Source organism: Cajanus cajan, chromosome 7, assembly GCF_000230855.2.
Source record: "Cajanus cajan strain Asha chromosome 7, NIPB_CcT2T_4, whole genome shotgun sequence".
Classification (NCBI taxonomy): domain Eukaryota; kingdom Viridiplantae; phylum Streptophyta; class Magnoliopsida; order Fabales; family Fabaceae; genus Cajanus; species Cajanus cajan.
The window spans coordinates 5,083,990-5,106,311 of NC_138523.1; the positions used below are offsets into that span (position 1 = coordinate 5,083,990).

At 34.8% G+C, this 22,322-nt stretch overlaps 2 protein-coding genes across 11 annotated transcripts; both read right to left on the reverse strand.

Moving 5' to 3' along the window:
• Positions 1–349: 349 nt before the first annotated feature.
• On the reverse strand, positions 350–21,399 carry LOC109813146 (polycomb group protein EMBRYONIC FLOWER 2). 10 transcript variants are annotated; one of them, XR_014428082.1, is made up of 13 exons: positions 21,243–21,399; positions 20,026–20,127; positions 19,750–19,805; positions 18,964–19,069; positions 18,645–18,810; positions 18,484–18,561; positions 13,583–13,716; positions 13,335–13,397; positions 13,080–13,202; positions 4,919–5,163; positions 4,049–4,821; positions 3,575–3,738; positions 350–621 (listed from the first exon to the last, which is right to left on the reverse strand). XR_014428082.1 is itself a non-coding variant. In XM_020377274.3 (10 exons), the coding sequence occupies exons 2-9, from the start codon at positions 20,032–20,034 to the stop codon at positions 13,113–13,115; spliced, it is 702 nt and encodes a 233-aa protein (XP_020232863.1). In that variant the 5' UTR covers positions 20,035–20,127; positions 21,243–21,399; the 3' UTR covers positions 350–621; positions 13,080–13,112. The 10 variants fall into 10 exon arrangements, 1 of the variants encoding a protein (XP_020232863.1); XR_014428086.1 differs by adding an exon at positions 20,199–20,243 and having other exon boundaries at positions 4,049–5,163; positions 20,026–20,124; positions 21,243–21,372; XR_014428083.1 differs by adding an exon at positions 20,199–20,243 and having other exon boundaries at positions 4,049–5,163; positions 21,243–21,372.
• LOC109813151 (retrovirus-related Pol polyprotein from transposon RE1) lies at positions 874–1,695 on the reverse strand. Its single transcript, XM_020377285.1, has one exon. It carries the CDS (start codon positions 1,693–1,695, stop codon positions 874–876), a length of 822 nt encoding a protein of 273 aa, XP_020232874.1.
• Positions 21,400–22,322: the final 923 nt, after the last annotated feature.

Consider the following 22,322-nt stretch of genomic DNA (forward strand, 5'->3'; position numbering starts at 1 on the left):
CACCTTTAAGTTATGTTTAGATAGAAGATTTTAGAATTATAAGAGATTTCAAATTTTAAGAATTTCAATTATTATAAAATATTTTATTCAAAATATATAATTAATTTTTATTTATAAATTCTATTATTTAAATTAAATAATTAAAATTTCACTTTTTTATTTGTTTTATCAACATAAAAAAAAATCTTAACATTATTAGTAACTAATTTTACACTGTTACCGGAATAGGTGTAAAATTTTGCTATATATAATAAAAAAAAATTAAATAAAAAAAAACACACATTCAATTTGGATTTTCTAGCTACATAAATCAGGATATCCTAAATTTGGCTAATAAAAAAGCAAGTGATAGTACAAATATTAGATATGAATAAATATATGGCAGTTGAGTTTAATTTGTTCACCAATTCATTTTCTAAACAGATCAGCAAATTGCTAGCAGTAAATGTTAGCAAGTAATTCAACTATCCAAGTGATTGTCACAAACTATTCACGACACATCACCCATTGATGCACTCAAATACTGAAAGGATAACATTGATGCTAGAACCAAATGTATCAAGGGTTTGTGTGACTTAATCTTTCTCCATTTCATGTTAAGATAAATAACATGTTGTTCACCTGTAATAAAACAATAAAAATTATCAGCCGCTGCCCTTTTTGCTTGGAATGTAAACAAATAAATAAGCAATTTTGTTAAGAGAGGAGCCTTTCCAAGAAAAGAAAAAGAACTCTGTTGCCTTATCATAGAATTGTATTTACAAGGTATTTATATTAAGAGAATAAAAGAGATAAGATTTTGATCTTATCTTAACTAACTTATAAGATAATAAATAACATAAAAGATAAACAAATAATTAACTAATTAGAGGGTCAGCTAACAGCCCCCCTCAAGCTAGAATGTATGTTGAGCATTCCAAGCTTGTGATGTAGTGTCTGGAAAGGGCCAAGATGAAGGGGTTTGGTGAGAATATCTGCAATTTGGTCCTGTGTGGATATAGGAAGGAGATGCAAGGTTCCAGATTGGACTTTGTCTCGGACTAGGTGACAATCCATTTCTATATGCTTTGTACGCTCATGAAAAACAGGATTATTAGCAATGTGAAATGCTGATTGATTGTCACAATATATAACCACAACTTTAGGATGATCGATGCAAAGATCATGAAGAAGATACAATAGCCATTGTGCTTCACAAGTGCCTTGAGCAAGAGCTCGATACTTTGCTTCTGCAGATGAGCGGGACACTACTGTTTGTTTCTTGCTTTTCCAAGATATAAGAGAGCTCCCAAGGAAGAAACAAAAACCAGAAGTGGACCTACGTGTGTCATGGCATGCCCCCCAATCTGAATCAGTGAATCCTTTTAAGTTGAGGTCAGACTCTTTAGGGAAGAAAAGGCCAAGACCAGGGGCTGTTTTGATGTACCTAAGGATGCGATAGGCAGCTTGTTGGTGAACAATTGTAGGAGTATCCATGTATTGGCTAAGTCTAGTTACTGCATAGCATATGTCAGGTTTAGTATTCGTGAGGTAGAGTAGCCGACCAATTAATCTTCTATAAGATGAAGGGTCAGCTAATTGTGTACCTGATTCCTTACTAATGGTTACACTAGGATCCATAGGAGTGTTACAAGGCTTAGAAGCTAGTTGACCAGAGTCTTGCAATAAGTCCAAAGCATATTTTCTCTGGCACATATTGATTCCTGATTAAGATCTTGCTATCTCAAATCCTAGAAAATACTTGAGTTCGCCTAAATCTTTAATGTTGAATTTAGTATGGAGAAGAGCTTTAATTTGTTGTATTTCAGAAATGTCACTTCCAGCAAGGACGAGATCATCTACATAAACTAATATAGCTGTAAAACCAGAGGGAGTTTTCTTCGTGAAGAGTGAGTAATCAGCTTTGGATTGTTCATATCCAAAAGCAATTAAAGTTTGGGAAAGGTTGGCATTCCATTGGTGGCTGGCTTGTTTTAAGCCATATAAAGATTTTTCAAGTTTGCAAACCATGTTAGGAGCTTGAGATTCGAGGCCAGGAGGAGTTTTCATGTACACTTCTTCACACAAATCACCATGTAAAAATGCCGTGTTGACATCTAATTGATATAGATGCCAATTGAGGGAAGCAGTTAATGATAAGATAAGTCAAATAGTTGTCATTTTTATGACAGGACTAAAGGTCTCCAAGTAATCCAGTCCAACAGTTTGAGTAAAACCCTTGGCAACTAATCGAGCTTTGTGCCTTGCAATAGAGCCATCTGTATTGTATTTGATTTTAAAAATCCACTTGCAACCAACAACTCTTTTTCCAGGAGGAAGAGGAGTAACTGTCCAAGTTTTGTTGTTCATAAGAGCAGTTAACTCATTACCAATTGCTTGTTTCCAACAATCATGCTTAATTGCTTCTCATATGTGTGTGGTTCAATGTTTGTAGAGATAGATAAGGTAAGACATTTATGTTTCAGGGAAAGTGCATCATAAGAGAGGTAGTTGTCAATAGGATACTTGGTTTTTGGTGCAGTTGAGGAAAGAAGAGAGTGATGATAGTCTTGTAAGTAGTTTGGGGTTTTTCGTGTTCTGGTAGATTTTCTACATGGTAAGTTGGATGAAGATGAGTTTTTCGAAACTGTTGGACTGGTTGTTTGGTTGGTTGGACTGACAGGGGTTTCTGTGGATTGGAACCATGGATCGTGGTTATCAAAGAAGGTGATAGAAGGTAGTGGTAAAGGATTGGACGGATCAGGGGGTTGAATATCAGTGAATGGAAAAATCTTTTCATAAAAATAAACATCCCTGGACACAAAAAATTGTTTAGTTTCAATGTCAAATAGTAAATATCCTTTTGTGCCTGGTTTATAACCCAAGTGCACACATTTCTTGGCTCGAGGGTCAGGTTTGCCTCTATGAGCATTTGGTGTTGTTGCAAAGCTAAGACAACCAAATACTTTTAAAGAATTAATATCAGGGAGGCATTGAAATAAAGCTTGATAAGGTGATTTGTGATCCAAATAGCGGGTTGGCAGCCTGTTAATAAGGAAAGTGGCATGGTTAATTGCATGGTTCCAAAATAACTTCGGCATATTAGATTGAAACATAAGAGCTCGAGCCATAGACAATATATGTTGATGTTTCCTTTCCACTATATTGTTCTGTTGCGGAGTTTGAACACAAGAAGTTTGGTGGATTATGCCTTTGTGATTATAAAAATCATTCAACATGAATTCTTTCCCATTATCGGATCTAAGAGTCTTGACCTTAACCCCGAACTGAGTTTCCACAAGGTGAATGAAGGATTTTATGTGATTTGGTGTTTCTGATTTGGGTTTCATCAAGTATATCCACGTATATCTAGTTGCATCATCAATAACAGTAAGAAAATACTTGTGTCCAAATGAAGAAACTATAGAAATAGGACCCCATATGTCTAAATGTAGTAAATCAAAAGGATGGTGCAGATTTAGAGTAACTATCTGGGAATGGCAATCTCTTCTGTTTAGCAAAGTGACAAACTTCACATGGATCAACAATCTTATTGCAATCAATGTTAGAATACATTTTATTCATCTGAACTAACCTCTCATGAGAGGGATGGCCAAATCTCAAGTGCCATGTGTTACATTTGTAAGAGTGAAAATTATTTAAAACATGATCGTTGGGCTCTAATTGTGGTTGGAATGAGATGCAGTAAAGTTCATTCTTTAGGCTAGCTACACCAGTCGTCCTCGAGGTATTGGTGTCCTGTATAAGACATCGTTTTCCATCAAAAATGAGTTTGCAGTCAGTGGTGTTGGTCAACCTTGAAATAGATAACAAGTTGAAAGTAAAGCTCGGAATATATAGAACATCAGTGAGAATCAAATATTCAGAAAGACACACAATTCCAGCAAAACTGGCAGTTATTTGTGATCCATTAGGCAATTTCACAATTATAGGCCTTATCCTTTTATAGCATTGAAAAAGGGATAAGGAATTGCATACATGGTCGGTAGCCCCAGTATCAAGAACCCAAGATTTGGATCTATGATATGCATAATATTGCATATGGTACCTGATTTGTCAGTAGACTGCGAGGTCCCAATATGGTTTGCAGTATGGTTTACTGACGCCTTTTGGAGCATAGCTAAGAGGGCCTGATGTTGTTCAGGTGTGAATGAAGAATTGGAAGCATCTTTTTGGTCACGAACTATTGAATGATTATCATCATTCTCTTGTATTTGATCCTCTACAGTGTAATTGTTGGCTGCACTAGTCTTTTGAAAGTAATTAGGCGGGTATCCATGTTTCTTGTAACAAACATCAATAGTATGGCCAAATTTATTACAATATGTGCACATTTTATTGTTTTTGCCACGACCCTTGTATCCTTGTCCACTAAAATTGTGATTTCGGCCTCTTCCTCTTCCTCTTCCAAAATCCCCTCATCCTCCAATGTAACTCTCAGTATTATTCATCAAGATTTGTGTTTTATCAGGTTGTACACTCATTTGTCTTTCTTGTTGAATTAATAAAGAGAAGACTTTATTGATTTTGGGAAGGGGTTCCATGAGCATAATTTGGGATCTTACTGTAGAGTATTGATCATTAAGGCCTTTTAAGAACCTGATGACATAATCATTTTCTCTATATGCTATCACTGTGGGAATTAATTGACAAGAACAAGGTACCTTGCAGGTGCATGAAGGGATTGGTCTAGAGTTATTAAGTTCTTGCCACAATCCTTTGAGATGAGTAAAGTATGTAGTTATGGAAGAGTTGCCTTGTTTGTGTAAATAGATTTCCTCCTGCAACTCACAAATGCGGAAGGCATCACCTTGATAGTATCTGTCGCGGAGATCGTTACATACTTTAGCGGCATTGTCCATCATAGTACACTTTGTGCGATTGAAGAATCTAGAGAATGAAGGATCCAAGATAATACCAAAGTATTGCACTGATCCCAGGCCAAGAATTTTGAATCATCATTCGCTGGTTTTGGTAACGATCCATCGATGAATTGAAGTTTATTCTTCGATTTGAGACACATCTTCATTGATCTTGACCATTGGTGGTAATTTTCACCATTCAACAAAGAGGATATCAACACTAAACCAGGATTTTCATTTGGACGTACAAAGAAAGGATCCGTGAAATCTGCAACCATGTTCCTTTTAGGATCTGTAGCTTCTGTCATAGTCAAGACCAGAAGAAGTTCAATGAAAAAAAAATTCAGAGATGGCAGCGGTAATCAAGGCCCCTAGGAAAGGAGCTCTGGTACCATGTTAAGAAAGGAGCCTTTCCAAGAAAAGAAAAAGAACTCTGTTGCCTTATCATAGAATTGTATTTACAAGGTATTTATATTAAGAGAATAAAAGAGATAAGATTTTGATCTTATCTTAACTAACTGATAAGATAATAAATAACATAAAAGATAAACAAATAATTAACTAATTAGAGGGTCAGCTAACAAAGTTGCTTAAGTGGTTAATATCTTAAAACAGAACAATCAACATGCTACTAGAACAAAAATCTATATATAATCTATATGTTCTTCCTTCAACAAATATCATTATAACATGGCAATATTCCCTTTTACTGATGAAAACATTTTTTAAGTGATTTTAAGTGAGGCATCTAGTTCATATCAAACATTTGCACCAACCTAATACGTAATCAAATAAATTTGACATCATACCAGCACCACATTCCAAATTCAAAAGCAACCATATTGAGTAATGATTTATGTTCAAGAAAAAGATAAGAAATGGAATGTGAAAAGATTATAGAGAGTGACACCTCCCCACTTCCCTGTTTTCCTCCAGAACTAAAAGTTCTTTTCCATTTGCAAAACTACACCTGATATTAATCTTCACCATTGATTGATTATTTTTGTTATCCATAAAATTTTTGAAGCTTGAGATCTTGAAGTTAAGAAGGAAGGATATGTGTAGGAAACAGTTAGGCTTAATCCACTATTCTAACTAACAGAATTATATGTGAGAGAGAAAGAGAGAGAGAGCAAGAGAGGTGAGAGAAAGTTTACAATAGGCAAAGAATATATTTTCATTAACTGACTGAAAATAATGTACAAGGCAGGTTTATATAGAGCCAATTAAGATTGGTCTATAATAACAGTAATAACAGTAATAAATGTGTACAGACAATTAAGGAGTAAAACTATACTCCAATAGCCCCCCGCAAGCTCAAGTAGGATGAGGAGACTCAACTACTTGAAGCTTGGACCGAAGATCACAAAACCGCGAAGGCGAGAGAGCTTTGGTGAGCACATCAGCACATTGATCAATAGCTGGAACGTGAACAACTTGAAGACACTTGGCAGCCACTTTCTCTCGAACAAAGAAAAGATCTAATTCCATATGCTTGGTACGCGCATGAAGAACAGGGTTGTGAGCAAGAGCCATAGTGCTCAAGTTGTCACAGAAGATGATTGGAGTAGAATGATTGACTTTAAGCTCAGAGAGCAACGTTTGGATCCAAGTAACTTTAGCTGTGGCAAGAGCAAGACTTCTATATTCTGCTTCCGTACTAGAGCGAGCAACAACAGTTTGCTTTTTGGACCACCAGGACACAAGATTTGGTCCAAGGAAGATGAAAGCACCGGATGTGGATCGCCTATCATCAGGATCAGACGCCCAGTCTGCATCACAATAGGCATGAATCGAAAGAGAGGAGGAGGAAGGAGCAAGTCGCAGACGAAGGCCCCAAGATGTAGTGCCCTTCAGATACCTGAGAATTCGTTTAACAGCAGCCCAATTATGTGTAAGAGGATGAGACATGAACTGACAGACTTTGTTTACAGAGAAGCTAATTTCAGGTCTTGTAATGGTAGCATATTGTAGTGCACCTACAACTGAACGATAGAGAGACGCATCCAGGAAATCTTCAGAGCCTGCTTTTGATAGTTTGCTGCCAGAAACCATGGGAGAAGAAATAGGTTTTGACCCTTCCATATCAGTACGATTTAATAGATCCCGGATGTACTTACTTTGAGTGAGAATGAGAGAACCATCAGACTGAGATTTTACTTCAATGCCAAGGAAAAAATCAAGATCACCGAGATCTTTGAGAGAGAAGACTGAATGGAGTTGAGAGACAAGTGTATGAAGGATAGTGGAATTATTGCCAGTGATGATAATGTCATCGACATACACCAGGATGTAAATGACATTATTCTCATGAGAGTATACAAACAGAGACGGGTCACATTTACTGGCATAAAAATTAAACTGCAGTAGAGTGGATTTGAGTTTGTCAAACCAAGCACGAGGTGCTTGTTTGAGCCCATAGATGGCTTTGTGAAGTTTGCAGACGAGATTTTTATCAGATGCTTCAAATCCTGGTGGTTGTGTCATATAGACTTCTTCTTCAAGAGTGCCATTGAGAAAGGCATTATTAACGTCGAGTTGTTGAATGGGCCAACGATGAGTTAAGGCAAGGGTGAGAATGAGCCTGACAGTGATGGGTTTGATAACAGGGGAGAAAGTTTCATGATAGTCAAAGCCAAATTGTTGATTAAAGCCTTTGGCAACAAGACGTGCTTTGTACTTTTGGACCATACCATTAGGGTTTTCCTTGACACGGAAAACCCACTTGCAACTGATAGCAGTGCGGTGCGGTGGTAGAGGAACAAGAGACCAGGTGCCATTGTGAAGAAGGGCATTGTATTCTGTTTGCATGGCAGCAGACCAGGTAGGATTAGATAAGGCTTGTTTGGTGGTTTTGGGTTCAACATGAGTTAATAGAAGTGTGGGTTGTAGACGTGGTTTGACTATTCCATCTTTTGCTCTTATGGTCATAGGATGAACATTGTGAGGGTGAATGACAGGAGAAGAGGTGAGTTCAAGGTTTGAGGATGTTGGAATGGATAAAGTGGAGGGAGAAGTACCCGTGGCAACTACACCAGTGGTGGAGGAATCAGAAGTCAGGTTTGGTGAGGTTGCGGGTGGGTTAGAGGAAGTGGGTCTGGTCTCATGGGAGGGTGTTGGAGTGGGGGTTATAGTGAGAAGGACCGAAATAGGATGTTGGGAGACATGAACTGTGGAAGGGGAGAAGAGATCCTTGTAGGGAAATTTAGCTTCATGAAACACGACATCTTTTGAGATATATAGACGTCCATCAGCTGCAAGACATTTGTAACCTTTGTGAGAAGTAGAGTAACCTAGAAAAAACACATTCTTGGGATCGAAATTGAAGTTCGTGCTTGTTGTAGGGCCGAAGATGTGGAAAGAAAAAGCAACCAAATATTCTAAGAGAGAGATAATCTGATGGTTGGTGGAAGAGTTTGCGATAAGGAACAGCATTTTGAATAGAGGAAGAGGGAAGGCAGTTGATGAGATAAACGCTAGTAAGAAAGGCATGGTCCCAAAATTGCATAGGTAATTCAGCTTGAGCTAACAAGGTGAGACCAAGTTCAACAATGTGCCTGTGTTTTCTTTCAACAACTCCATTCTGATGGTGTGTGTGTGGACAGATTAGACGGTGTTGAATTCCAACTTCATTTAAATAAGTTGTGAAGGAGCGATACTCACCACCCCAGTCAGTCTGCAATGCTTTGATCGGGTGGTGATATTGATTTTTAACCATAGCATGAAACTGCTTGAAAACGTTAAAGGTTTGAGCTTTATTTTTGAGAAGATAGATCCACGTAAAGCGTGTGTGAGCATCAACGAAAGTGACATAGTATTGATAGCCACAGGTAGATGTAATCGGAGCAGGTCCCCACAAATCGTTGTATACTAAATCAAATGGTGTAGTGTAAACAGTATTAGACAGATTGGAAGGTAATCTATGGGATTTACCAAGGCAACAAGGAGTACAGAAATCTGATTTATTATTGGTCACAAACTGAATGTTGAAGTTCCGGGAAACATGTTTCATTACATCAACATTAGGATGACCTAATCTAGAGTGCCAAGTGGCAAAAGAAACAGAACTCTTTGCTGCTGTATTAACAGAGGAGGATCTGGCTGGTTGCACACGCTGGACAGATTGTGTACTGGTAGTTGGAATAAGTGCATGAAACTGGTACAGGTCATCAGGACCAACCGAGCCTTGGAGGAGAACTTCTTTAGTATCCTGTATTTGACCAAGCAAACGTAGGGGTGAAATTCAAAGTATACAAAATTATCCTTGGAGAATTGACTAACACTGATTAGATTTTTTGTGATGGAGGGCACAAATAGAAGATTGTTTAGAGCAAATTGAAACTTAGGGTTGATTGGAGAATGAAAGGTGGTAACACCTGTGGAGTTAATGTGAAGCCCTTGTCCATTACCAACATGGATTTGATCGGGTCCTTCAAAAGGAGTAAACTGTTGAATATTTTGAGAGACATTGGTAACATGATTTGATGCCCCAGAATCCGGATACCAATTGTTGTTGCTCGAAGAGGAGGATGAAGCAATCATGGCCTGAGGTTGCGCCTGGGTGGAGGTAAAGTGGACTTGAGGGGTGAATTGAGGTCTAGGCCCAAGAATTCCGTTTTGGTGAGGAGAAGGAGAAGCAGGTGGATTGCTGTACCACGCGCCTGGGTTTGCATGTTGGTTGGTAGAGTGGTACGCGGGTGCTTCAAGAGGTGAGGATGGAACATAAGTTTCATCAAACTGATAATAATAGGAGGAAACAACATGTCCATGCCTATGGCAGACTTGACATTGGAACCCAGCGAATCTGCCTCGTCCTCGGTCTGCATGGTTAGAGAAACGGCCACCACGAAAATTAGTGCGACCCCCACGATGCTGAGAAAAGGCAGATCGGTTTTCTTGATGTGCAAGATTTGCTTGTGGATGTGTGAGAGGCAGATTGGGTTCAGGGGTGGTGGTGGTGACATTGATAGAGGCAGCGGCTTTCTTCTTGAACTTGTCAAGACGGGATTCATGGCCAAGAAGCAAGGTCTCGACTTCATCTATGGACAGAAGGTCAAAACGGCTACTGATGAGAGACACAGTGGATTCATATTCTTCGGGTAAGCCTTCAAGAATGATATCGAGATGTTCCTTTGAAGAGACAGAGTCGCCGATGGCTGTGAGAGCGTTAACCAGGGTTTGAATTCGAAGCACATATTCAGAGATTGTCTGATTTTCAAGACTGGTACTGCGGAGTTCATTGCGCAATTGACGGGCTTTGGCATTCATATGAGAGTGAAAGTATGAGTGAATTTTGTCCCAAAGTTGGAAGGATGATTTGCAACCTATAACTCGTGTAAGCATGTCTTTAGACATGGAGGATTGTAGCCAGGAAAGTAGTAATTGATCTTGCTGTTCCCAGGCAAGATAAGATTCAGAGATGCGACCAGCATCTCGATCAGCAAGGGTTGAAAACTTCTGAGGAATCTGCGGGTTGACAAGATAATGGTGAAGGCGGTGACCCTTGATGACGGGTTCAACCTGTTGACACCAAAGAAGATAATTCTTGGTGTCAAGTTTTTCGGATATGGTGTGAGAGAAGGTAAGAGACGGATGAGAGTTAGGGGGAGGGTTCTTGGGAGGGACGGTGTTAAAGGGGGTAGCATGGATGGGCGGAGGAGGTGGTGGTGGTGGGGAAGAATTCATTGTAGAGGTAGATTCAGCCATAGGGAGATTGCTGGACGAACAGAAACGGAGAGAAGAAGAAGAGGATCAAGCAGCTCTATGATACCATAACAGAATTATATGTGAGAGAGAAAGAGAGAGAGAGCAAGAGAGGTGAGAGAAAGTTTACAATAGGCAAAGAATATATTTTCATTAACTGACTGAAAATAATGTACAAGGCAGGTTTATATAGAGCCAATTAAGATTGGTCTATAATAACAGTAATAATAGTAATAAATGTGTACAGACAATTAAGGAGTAAAACTATACTCCAATACTAACATGGTACCAGAGCCATTTAGATCCACTTTAAAAATGGGCCACCCACCATTGATGCATGCCTCATAGGCATGAGGGGGTGTATTGGGAAAAACCCAAGTCCCACATCGACTAGAAATTAGGTAATTGAATAGTATATAAGTGGAAAGCAACCCTCACCTTACAAGCCAGTTTTGTAGGGTTGAGTTAGGCTTAATCCACTATTCTAACAGAAACTATTATCTGATACTCATGAAACCATTTGTATAACCTTTTATCTTCTAGGTGTTAGGATGATCAGGATGCTGGTTGTGAAACATGATAAATAATTTATTAAGAAAGAGAAAGACTTGAACCAGTTCAATTTTGTAAATTTGCTTCTTAGGTTTTATCATAATACCATATAAGTTGCTTGTAGCATTCTGCTTAGTATGAGTGGAATTTTCTATAGTTGTAAGCACAATACTTACCTATGATGGTAATTCCCTCTTGAATGGGGCATATGAATAGATCTGCGTTTCCTCTAACTCCCTCAAATCAAATATCTTTCAAATGAATGTCTTTTTCATTTTCATGATAAGCATTGTCTTAGGATGGAATGATAACTTGTTTTGAGATTTATGAGATGGAATTATAGTTTCTTTGATAATATGAACTTAATGATTAAGCCTAATATACTTACGACAGTAAACATTAGATTGGTTGATACTCTTCTTAAATTAAAGTTTTTCTAATCAGCTTTTCAGAGCTTGTTAAATTTGGAGTTAAAATAATTATTTATTTAAACCATTTAGCTATTATTCATATCAGGAACAAGAAATTCATCTTTCTCCTTGGCGAACTTAGAGATATGTGTTTTATTACACTTGAATGGTAGCTGCATTAAATGATAAACCAAGTAAACCATGAGTTTTAATTTGCAAGTATGCTAAAATCTCTTAAAAAGTGAGGAAATAATATACAAAATATGAGAATTTAATAGATAATCTGATTCAGAATATAAAAGTTCTAAGGCATGAAGTGGAGATTGTCATTCAATGTGGTACTTTCAGCAACAATTTGAATTACATGTAGATTTTTAATACAAAGAAAACTGATCGTTGTCTTTGTTAATCTATTCAATTTAAAGCCAACTTCTTAATGATCTCAGGCATCCTTGCACATACATTTCTAACATACCGAATATAGTTTGTGAATTTGTAAATGTTTTGAAGGAGAAAAACAATCATTTTCACCACACAATTATCCAAAACAGCAAATCAAATGCTACTACAGTACAACAGATTAAAGTTGTAAAGGTACCAAAACCATAAAATGGAAATCAGATTACCAAACATATGAATAGAAAAAAACACAAAAACCCTAGATTAGAGAATAAATTATAAATGTATAGAAATGCAGAGACAAATAAAAAATAAAACACGAAAAATCCTAGATAAAGAAGAAATCAGAAATGAAAGAAACGAACTAGGGATCGAGCATGCAAGATGTGAGATAGAGCCAAAGGGCTCAAACAAGAGAGACAGAGAGAGTGAAGATCAAGAAAGAAAGGCTCAAGCCAGTGCGAACAGGGAACAAGCGTGAGCAAGGCTAGACACAAGGAATTTTACAATTCTCTCTTTTCAGGTGGAATTTGAAATCCTGCTGTTTTTAGTTAATTAAAATTCTAACATAAATTCCTGCTAATAAAATATCCAAACAGAAAATTTTATCACAAAAAATTTTAAATCCCTTCTTAAATTACATTTCCCTTTTAAATTCTTCAATCCAAACACACCATTACAGAAACCCAGTAGTAGCATTTTGTCTTTGCGGATGTCGAGTCCATTACTACTGCACCAGAAAACACAGATATTCAAGGCTTTCACGGCCACAATGGTGAACCGCAGCTAACACTCACTATACAACCTTGAATCTCAGAGTACTTTTTGTAACTATAACTACGAAGAAAAGAATCCATAATCTTCACTATGAAACCAATTCCTTATAGGACAATAGACCAAGGCTAAGTTGCCAAAAAAGTTGGCGTTGAATAGTAAGTGCATATGGAACTAGCAAGGAAGGTGGATACACTCAATAACAAGTAAGTAGCCATGTACACTAAGCAAAAAGCTAATTCCAATTAGCAACGATATCCATGTCACTATGTTTACATTTTTTGTAAGAAATCTTCCGTAGAAACAGAGAAATAAGCTTTACAATTATAATGATTGAATGGATAATAGAATCTTCTGAGAAAATAAAATAAAAATTTACCCAATCATATGAGATAATGATGAGAACTGTACTTCACTGCATGCCGGATGAAAGGTAGGGAGATTGTTCTTTGGCCCCAAATTCTTCAGCAGAAATTGAGATTTGTAATTGCTTTGATGTACCCTTTAGAAATTGAAAGAACAGAAAATAAACAAACAGCAATTAATATAATTTCTCCATTTGATATCTAAGTCATTTTTGGTGTTTAGGTGTGTGAATTTCTTGCTCAGTGGGAAATGACAAGTTAGAACTAACCATATTCTCAAAATTAGAGGGAATTTGAATGGAGATTCTTGTGCCCTCATTTAGAAAATCTGACTGCAACATTAAGGAAGTTGTGAACTAGTACATATATCAAACAATGAGGTATAGATAATAAAGCTTGAAATGGATTCTTAGACCTAAAATATAATGCCCATGCATAGCATATACTTTAAATAGAACAACAGAAAGTAGAGTAATGTTGGTGTTTTCTACCGAAACAAAAGTGTTAATCATCAAACCTTCAGAATACATGGAAGCAAATCCACATTTGACATAATACTAACGCTCTGTCCCAAACGAAAATTTGGCATGTGCTTCAAAATCAGATAAATTGATTCCAAAGATACTTTCCCACAAAGGCAGTATTTTCCAGCTGTCAAACAAAAAATGAAGAAAATTGAAAGGAGAATACAATCATGCATTAAGAAGTTATTTGGGAAACATTAGTCCACAACAAGCATTCAAATATCCACAAAAAAATATTATAATACCTTTATTGTATATTTGAATATCTTACATGATTTGCAGAAAATACAATCAAACCAATTAGTTTACTAATCGAGGAATTTTTCCTAGAGTTATTAACTATTCATTACTTTTCCAGATTTTTTTCCATTATTTACTTATGGAGTTCATAGTCTTAGTGTATCAATGGGTTTCATCTTATCAATCTAATAACAATTTGTTATTCAGTCCTTCTTATCCCTTTTCCTCCTTCAAAGTTCACTACTAAATCCAATGATTTGAACACAATATCAAAATATCTGTATCTGATACTAATACTCTTGGATATTTCACTAATACATGTCCATAAAGTATTCAAACCTTTAAAAAAAGTTTTAAAAATCCAATACAGCTACATATGAGACATAGAAGCATGTATAATACAAAAACATAGAAGCATAATCTCTTGATAAACTAAAATAAGAATTGTCCACTTAATGGATGATTTCAAGAAAGGAATGAATTTGAATATGTAACTCCATTACCTCACCAAGTTCCCAAAACTTTGTAACTTCACAACAACATTACAACAATGCCATTATCTCCATAGATTTTGTTAAAATATTTCGCATATCAGCTAAGAATATGGCCAAAATAAGTCCTTGTAAGACTTAGACAACCCTCCACCATTGAGTTAACTTGTGAGATTGAGTTTGGTCCAGTCCATTTTTATTAGTCCTTTCCTTCCCACTTGCATGCACCAAATATACATTAATCAAAATTCAAGTTCTTCCTTCTACCCGCTATTTTTTCAATGTGTTCAACTTTGAGATCATTTTTCTTTTTACTTCATATGCTCTTATGAAATTTCCATCCTTGTTGAATCTCTTCTCTTTTATGGCATTATTGTTCCTTTTTCCAATGGAGGGCAAGCCTCACTACAATAGTAAGCTTGTTACCTTGTAACATGGGGATCAACGGTTCAAATCTTGGAAACAACCTCCTACTTGCATAGTAGGGAGAGAGGTTGTGTACATCTTATCCATAGTTGTCAATCTCATACTTCCAACATGACTCAAATCTCACACCTTGCAATTAAATCCTAACAAATCTTTAGAAATTTAGTGGAATGTTGTTCATCAAAATGAGGAAGTAATCCTAGAAAATATTTTCTATTCATTGTGCATTTGCTAACTTATTTCCTTATTTGAGTAGGTGTTAGTGGCATAGAAACATGATTTGCTCTTACCCTTGCAAATTGTGTATTGGTACTTGCATACCAATTCATGATAGTTAGGCAAATTGGTTTTCTCACCAATTCTCTATGAAATCATATACAAGCACGTACTAAGTTCGTGAAGAAGTCAAAGGAGCAAGAGCTGAGGGCAAAGAGGTGGACACCATTGCATGCATTTTAGTTAACGATGTGTTTATGATGAAAGGCATGGAAGTAGGAACTCAAGGTCAACAACAAATTGCTCTTATTTTCAAATGGCAATGGAACCCTCACCAAAGCCATTAGGATGCAATCTTTATTTAAGTGACAAATTTGTTAGGTAGGGCCTTAGTTATAGGTGCTACACACTCTTGGCATAGGATGGGATTGTTAAACCTTCAATTTAGAGGAAAAAGGCTCCTTCACTTTGAGTTGAACTTCCTACATCTTGTTCTATTGAATAGTATTTACTATACAATACCGCTAACAATTATTGTAAGTTTTGGCTAGGGTGATATGTCTTTTATGGTTACAAATGTAGATGTTAGGACTTAAGCACATGAGGAGAGTCCAACCCAAGAGACTAGTCCATTAGGTGGGAGAGCTTCAAGGCTTAACTACCACATTGAGCTTCATATTCTACTCAATGTGGGACTCCTAACATTCCTGTCCCCTTTAAGGGTCGACATCCACAGTTGCGTTCACTGTATCAACACTGACTTGATGGTAGCTCTTTTCTCTTTGATGGCTTCACTCACCTATCAATATTCGGATTGTACCTCAATTCAGCCTATAGGTAGTCCATTTCATAGACCAATTCTCAATGAAAACACCAATTGTTAGGACTTAAACACATGATGAGAACCCAACCCAAAAGACTAGTTCATTAGGTGGGGGAGCCTCAAGGCTTAAGTATCACATTAAGTTTCATATTCTATTCAATGTGGGACTCCTAACAGTAGAAATCATATCAATACTATTAACCTCTCAAAATATGTAGGTAGCTTCACTATGTAATTATTGGTCGCATATCAAACCTTCGCAAGGTTGCGAATATAAGGTGCAAGGGAAAAAGGTCAAAACATAGGCAACTTTTTGTGGAATATTTTACCAAACTAAAAAAAAAACCAAACAAGGATCTTCCAGTGATAAAAATGGGTTTTTGAAGCCTATACCATTACCTAGTGATAAAAATGGTGTTTGAAGCCTATACCATCATAATGTTGTTGTAGCACACAAAAAGTTAAAGTCGTTATTAAAAGTCACTCCACTATTTCAATCCCACAATGTCCCAAGGCAGCTCCACTCTGCTATCCCACTATAGCACACTATTGAGTACTATGATAGGTTGAAGATAGAGCTAACAAAATGGGCTACCTAGCCCATTGCGGGCTTGCCTGATGTAAACCACATATTTTAATGGGCTAGGGTAAAAGGACCCAAATTTAAATTGGTCTTCTAAATTGATACCCAAATCCAACCCTATATAGGCTTCGAGCTTATCGAGCCAGCTTGACATTTTAACTTTTTTGTTATTTTTTTTAATTTTATTTCAAAATTCAAGCTAAATAATTTTTGTGATAGTTATTTTTATTGACATTTTACTTTAATGTAATAAATAAAATATAAATAATTAATTTATTATATTATTACGTTTATGAAAAACATTGAAATTGATAATGTGACATTTATTGTAATTATTTTTAATATGAAAAACTTATATATAATATGTTAGTATATGTATATATGTATATATGTATATGTATATATATATGTATGTATGTATACACACACACACAAATACATATAATATTCAACTATTTGGGTATAAGTTTATAAAAGTTATAATTTTATTTAGTCTTTGTCTCTTAATTAATAAACTTTCTTAGTCGCTTAGAAAAACTAAATAAGGATGTGGGCAGCCTGTGGCTCAACCAAGCTAGCCTAGCCCGAATCTATTTATGACATGAACTTTATCGAATCAGACTAAAAAGTCTCATACTTGATTTAAACTTGAAACTTAGAGCTCAACCATTATAATCTATTGGGTCAGTTCAGACTAGCCCGACAAATCTGACCCATTTTGCCAACTCTAGTTGAAGCACACATTGCCTCCCCAACCTACCTCTACAAGAGGGAAAACTATACATTTGAATAGTTGTCAATCAATCACATAGATTGAATTCACAATTAATTTACTTTGATTTTAGGGTCAAGAATTCCTCCTTAATATTCTTTCCAAAATACTTTACATGGACCCTTTATGTACAACATGTTACGAATCACAATTCACAATTCAAAATAAGAACAATTAGAATAAACTATCCTTGATATGATTCCTGATTTGACAATTGTGGTTTAGGTAGCACCACATATTAATATTCAAAGAGATCTAAGGGAACTCATTTTTTGTTATAGATACTATATACATGAATTCATTATGAAAGAAAGGTTATATAATATATATACACATACACACATAATATATATATATATATATATATATATATATATATATATATAGAGAGAGAGAGAGAGAGAGGGGATTGTTGAAAATCACGATAAAATATTTAAATTTAATAGAAGAGGATTTTAGGCAACAAAATCAATGATTTAGATAAAGCAAAATATCCTAATTATTTGTAATTAATACAATAAGTCTATATAAACCTATGTCCATGTTGCCTTTATAGGCACACAGTTTCAGTCTGATGTCTCTATTTTTCTTCTCTTTCAATATGGTATCAAGAGCCTAAGAGATACAGCCCTTGAACCGTTTTCCCGATGAACCTAGTTTCCCTGGGATTTCTTTTTGTTTGCAAACCATGTTCTTTCTCCCATTCGCAAATCTGATCACCACCTTTGGTTTCCAGCATCTTTTCTGATCACCACCACTGCCGGCGACCTTTCCAGTGACAAACTCCACCACGAAGATCGCCTGGCATTGATCTGTTCAAAGTCGTTGATGGCATCCCAAATGGAGCCAAACACGCTCTAACACCCATTTTTTGACACATCAAGCAGCCTACCCAGATGATCCAATAAGAAGGAAAGCATACAAAACAAGATGGTCACGTAAAAAATTTTTGTTTAAAAAAGAGAAAAGCATACAAAAGTGTAAACTAGAAGTGGCTCAAGAAACCATGAAGTGTGGCTCAGTACACTAATAGAGCTCCATCTTAGGGGACTTTCTTTTGGTTAGCCACACCACAGGTATCCTCCTTCAAAAACAATCTTGTTTGAGGCACTGTCAGGCATTAAATGTGGATATCTCTCCTAGCAGCTTGGTCCATGATGAGACTTTACTAGCAATGTATGGGGTTTGAGACCCAATAGAAGCATATTGTGAACAAAGCCAATACCCGTCAAGGACCTAGGGGAGTATTGGCTCTAGGTACATAAATTTAAAAAACGTGGGGCTCAAATAACAATGTAACAATATGGTCAAAGATAAAAATTAGTAATTAAAGCACATCTCACATTCAAATAAAGCCAGATGACTCAAATCAGAAGGCATTGAGTTTGAATCGACTCCGGAAGATAAATTTGAGTTTCCCCCTGCAAGTAAAAAGTCATAAAAAGGAACTTACCAAAAATTATACATATTTCATCCCAATTGAATCACATAAGCATATACATACCAGTGAGAGTGCTGATGAACAAGATAACAAGTGAGTCAGATTTAGCTTCCTCAGCTAACTTATTGATTTCAGGGAGTGTAAAATTTGCTTGGACTTGAGTATTCAAATCAATTCCAGGGGAATTTCGAAAGATGAAAATCCGACCGATTTGATAAACGGCAGAGTGCTTTTTTTTTTGTTTTTGGTAAGTTAAAACAAAAAAGTATTATTATATAGTAGAAAAAAAATTTAGAGATAAAGTATTTTAACAATAAGAAGTAGGAAACTGGTTAGTATCAGGAATAATAATGATTCAACTTTTAAGCAGCAGTATTCCTACCCTTGAAGTTCCATCATCAGAAATCCGCCTTGCAAGGCATACATAAATTGGAAACACATTTTGTTTTTCAGTAATACGCCTCGCGAACAAAACTGTCATTTGTATTCTAAATATGAAAATAACATATCCCATTAGCTTATCAAAATCAATATTTATAAATACAACATTATATACAGATAAAGTAGAATGAACACAATATCTCGTATGAAATCACTTTAAATTATAGCAAATTCAAGCTTATTTGAAAGAATGAACAAACACCATCATAGAACAAGATTGAGAGGTTTACATAAAAATAAGACACTAATTTATCCTCATCATCTAAAACAGAAAAAAGGTTTTTTTCCCTTGAAAAAAGAAATAAGAAATTCATTCAGACAAAAGGAACAGAATTACTAAATATATTGGTGAGGACTAAATTGATAGGTTTCAAAGAACTATTTGATTTGATAATCCTAATCCTTATTCATTTTAAAACCAAACAAAATCTAAAACAGCAAGTGTAAATTCAGAAACTTGTTCATTCAACTTGGTTTACAGCTCTTCTCATATCAGCAACCTAAATTGCTACTAGTTTTATGATAATAGCAAGCAAATACACACAATTATTTTGTTTCTCAATTCCCAAGTTTCACATATGGTATTAAATACATGTAATTATCTGAATCACAAAATGTCCATTTCAATTATCAATGCACAGAGATAAACTCATGGACATGTAACTGACATATATTTGTTAAAGACAGCAAGTTCCAGAAGGAAATGTCTATATATGATAACTTTTACCTCTTCTTGCGCTTCGCCTCTATCTTGTAGCGCAAACATCTCTTAAGGAATAATGGCTGCATAACGGAGACAAATTATAATAGCAATAGTGCAATACAACATGCCATAGTAGTTTATCACAGGCCAAATATCTTTAGGTACCAGAAAATTTATAAGACAATAATGCCACCAAAAATACAGTCAGCCCTATGCCTCATGCATATTATAAAATATGATAAACAATAGAATAGAATATTATAACAGAAGCAGATAATTATAGCCAATCAGATAGAGTACATTTCCCATAACATGTGACTGAATAATGTTCTAGAGTTCTACGGGCTTGCAATAAATTGAAAGACTCTCTTTAGCTGCAAGCTCCTCTTCTGCAGATGGCTTCTGCAGGGAAAAACAGATATAATCACTGGTCATGTTTCAAAATGCTTTTGTCAATAAAAAGTAAAACTTACAAAAGGTAAGCCTTGTATGAAGGAGAAGATATGAATTTGCACAAGCTGCAAACAGGAATGCCTGGTATTACTTCTTTTTCAAGAAGTCTCAACTCATATACCATATATAATTATCTAAAATTCTGAATCTTTAAGAATGTGAATTTTTCTCTAATGACAAACTTGCAATCGAAAATGGTGCATAAAATCATCAAAACTTCAATGCTACAAATAATGAAGATACCAACATATAAATGGATTCGACTTCAATGTTCTACATCAAAGCCTGAACACCACTACTTGACAAAAAAAAAAAAAATTCTTATCATGTTGAAAACCACTGGCCCTGGTAGTAAATGAAAGCATGGCCCAATTTATAAATACTCTCATGTGACATATAAAATACACCGATGATAATAACATAAAGGCAATGATTGCGATGAAAAAACCATATAGAATTGTACAGGGTGTCTTGTTTCTGTTTTCATTTAGCTTTGATATGAAGATATCAAAATGCCTCAAGTTCTCTTTTTTATTTATTTATTTTAATTGAAACATTTCACATATGCGGGGAATGTCAATCACAAGCCAACTCCTTATTTTTTGCAATTGTGGGAAACAGAAGCTTCAAAGGTTTCTTCAATTGTGGAAAACGAGATTAGTATATCCAGTTGCATGAAAAACAAAGTATTGTACAAGAATCAATCACAAAACAAGAAAGAAAAAGGAAAGTAAAAAGAATGGATCAAAACAAATAAAGGGTTCTAATTTCTAAGAACCAAAAACAGAGAATGCCCTGAAGGGAAAAAAATCTTGCCAGCAAGAAAAGCAAATGGGTAGGAAAAAAAACTGAAAAGGTTCTCACTTTGAATGAACCAAAAGGGGTTAAAGAGAAGAGTGTGAAGGAGAAGGGTTGAGAAAAAAAGAACAAAAAAATGGCACCAATTGAATCCAAAATTGGTTCAAAACTGAGCTTCAAAAGTTAAGTGTGAGTGTGTGATCATTCATATCGTACCTGAGAATTGAACCCAAAATGTAAGACACGAAATTGAAAATCTAATATACCCGAACAGATTGTGTTGATGATGCTATCTCTGTGTCTCCCTCTGTCTCTTTCTCTGATTAACTCCCAAAAGAAAGAGAAGTTCTGTGCTAAGTTTGAGGAAGTGAAACCTTTAACACAACTACACAACTGAGGTAAGAAAGAAACATTAACGCTCCTGAGAAATGAAAAAAATAATAAAATAATAAATGCAATTGAAAAATAATAGTGATAAAAAATTAAAAATAATAAAATAGAATGTTAAATATTTTTAAAAAATTTTAAAAATTTGTAACAGGTTTAATTTAAATATTAAAAATTTATAATTTAACAATTGAATCATTAAAGTTTAATATAAAATAAATTTTTAAGTAGATTGAATCTAAGTAGATTTATTTTTTTAGAATAAATAAATCTATCATATATATATATATATATATATATATATATATATATTTATCATACATAATAAGTTTTTTATTTTATATAATTAAATGTTAAATAATAAATAAATAAAATTAATATACAAGTTATACAGTAACTTTTCTGAATCAACTTATACTATTACTAGTTCATAATAAATAAATATATTTAATTAAGCATATAATTTTAAATTTATGATGAACAATTTAAATTATAATATAAAATTATTTTTAATTATTCATAATTTTAAAATATTGAAATTTATTGTTAAAAATAAAAAAAAAATATTTTAACTATTTATAATTTAAAAAATATTAAAATTTATTGATAAAAATAACAGATGATATAGTGAAAGAGATATATGATAAAATAAATAAATTTAAATAAAAATATAAAACAAATATAATTTGAAATGAATAATTAAGAGATATTTTTTTTACTATTAGTTAAAATAGTGCATAAAGTATGACTAACAATAACAATAATACACAAGTATTTAAAATATCTAATTGAAAAATTGAAGAGAATAAAATTATATAAATTTATGGGAACACTATTCAAATTATAAATTATTTTTATTATGTATAAAATTATAAAATAATTTTTAATTATATTTATGCTTATATTAAATAAAACTAAAAAGTTAGTGAGAAAATTGTACCACACTTATATGAGTACAT

Bases quoted from the DNA above. Each gene is read 5' to 3' on its own strand.
- LOC109813151 (XM_020377285.1), bottom strand. From the start codon at position 1,695: ATGTGCCAGAGAAAATATGCTTTGGACTTATTGCAAGACTCTGGTCAA.
- LOC109813146 (XM_020377274.3), bottom strand. The intron at 13,717-18,483 runs GTGAGATGTGCT...TTTGTTTGACAG, and splicing joins TCATCTGGCTTTATTTGAAT to CTGGAAAATACTGCCTTTGT. The intron at 13,398-13,582 runs GTTTGATGATTA...TTAATGTTGCAG, and splicing joins TGCTTCCATGTATTCTGAAG to TCAGATTTTCTAAATGAGGG.